This window comes from Phytophthora parasitica (genome assembly GCF_000247585.1).
Source record: "Phytophthora parasitica INRA-310 unplaced genomic scaffold supercont2.303, whole genome shotgun sequence".
NCBI lineage: Eukaryota > Oomycota > Peronosporomycetes > Peronosporales > Peronosporaceae > Phytophthora > Phytophthora nicotianae.
Window position 1 is genome coordinate 3,364 of NW_008649289.1, and position 916 is coordinate 4,279.

A 916-nucleotide genomic window follows, 5' to 3' on the forward strand; every position below is an offset into this window, starting at 1 on the left:
CCTTCTTCTTCTTCGACCGTAGCTCTGAGCTAAGGGGCCCGGTGGCCAGAGACTCGTCAACCGGAGGAACCACCCACTGCATCAAGGCGGTGGACGTGATCCTGAGAAATAGACACGGTGTCATAATTGAACCAGGTTCAGTGGCAGCCCACTCCGTCGAGATCCTGTACAGATCTCATAAGGGCGACCAGGTACGCCAAGGAACCGTCATCCGACACTACCGATCCGGTGAAAGCCACTTGTGCCCAGTAATCGCAGCGGAGACGTGTTTACGCGTACGTCCGCGTTGGCTGCATGGCGGCAGACGCCTCGGCCCATTCCTAACCTCGGTGAACGCTACCTCGACGATCAAGAAATCCGAAGTGGCCATACTAATCAAACAAGTGGCACGAACCCAAGGATTGGATCCAAGCAACTATGCGTGTCATTCGATGCGAATCGGTGGTGCCTGTGCACTACTCGCGGCCGGGAAAAGGGAAACAGTCATTCGACTTATGGGAAGATGCGGGATGGCAGGAATGCGGAGAATCGCTACGACCGGCAGTCTCAGCGTCCTGCCAGACACGACATGCCGTGTCCTCGTGATCAAGGGCAACGCCGACCACGAGACGAAGACATCGTACAGCACACGATCTCGGAGCTGATGGCCGGAGCCACCAGTTTCCGACCTCCAGCAGCAGAACTTCGGGTCCATCAAGTGGCTAACGTAGTAGAGTGGTACCCCGTCCGGTGGCGGAGGTGTTTCGCTGTGTGTATTCCAACTCATTGTCGGAACTACTGGACCAAGCTCCGCAGAATCTCATACACGCTATCATCAACCTATACACACACGTGTTTACGACTCTATTCCAATCGATACGTGAGGAGCTCCCGGTGGACTCACTGGTCCCCCAAGCGCAGGCCATCATGACGAGAG

At 56.0% G+C, this 916-nt stretch overlaps 1 protein-coding gene across 1 annotated transcript; it reads left to right on the forward strand.

Annotated features, from left to right (window-relative positions):
- Positions 1 to 33: 33 nt before the first annotated feature.
- On the forward strand, positions 34 to 644 carry PPTG_24862 (hypothetical protein; the record flags this gene model as incomplete). Its single annotated transcript, XM_008918766.1, has 1 exon — positions 34 to 644. A coding segment is annotated over one exon (611 nt), but the record flags the coding sequence as incomplete, so codon positions are not given.
- Between the last annotated feature and the right edge of the window lie 272 nt (positions 645 to 916).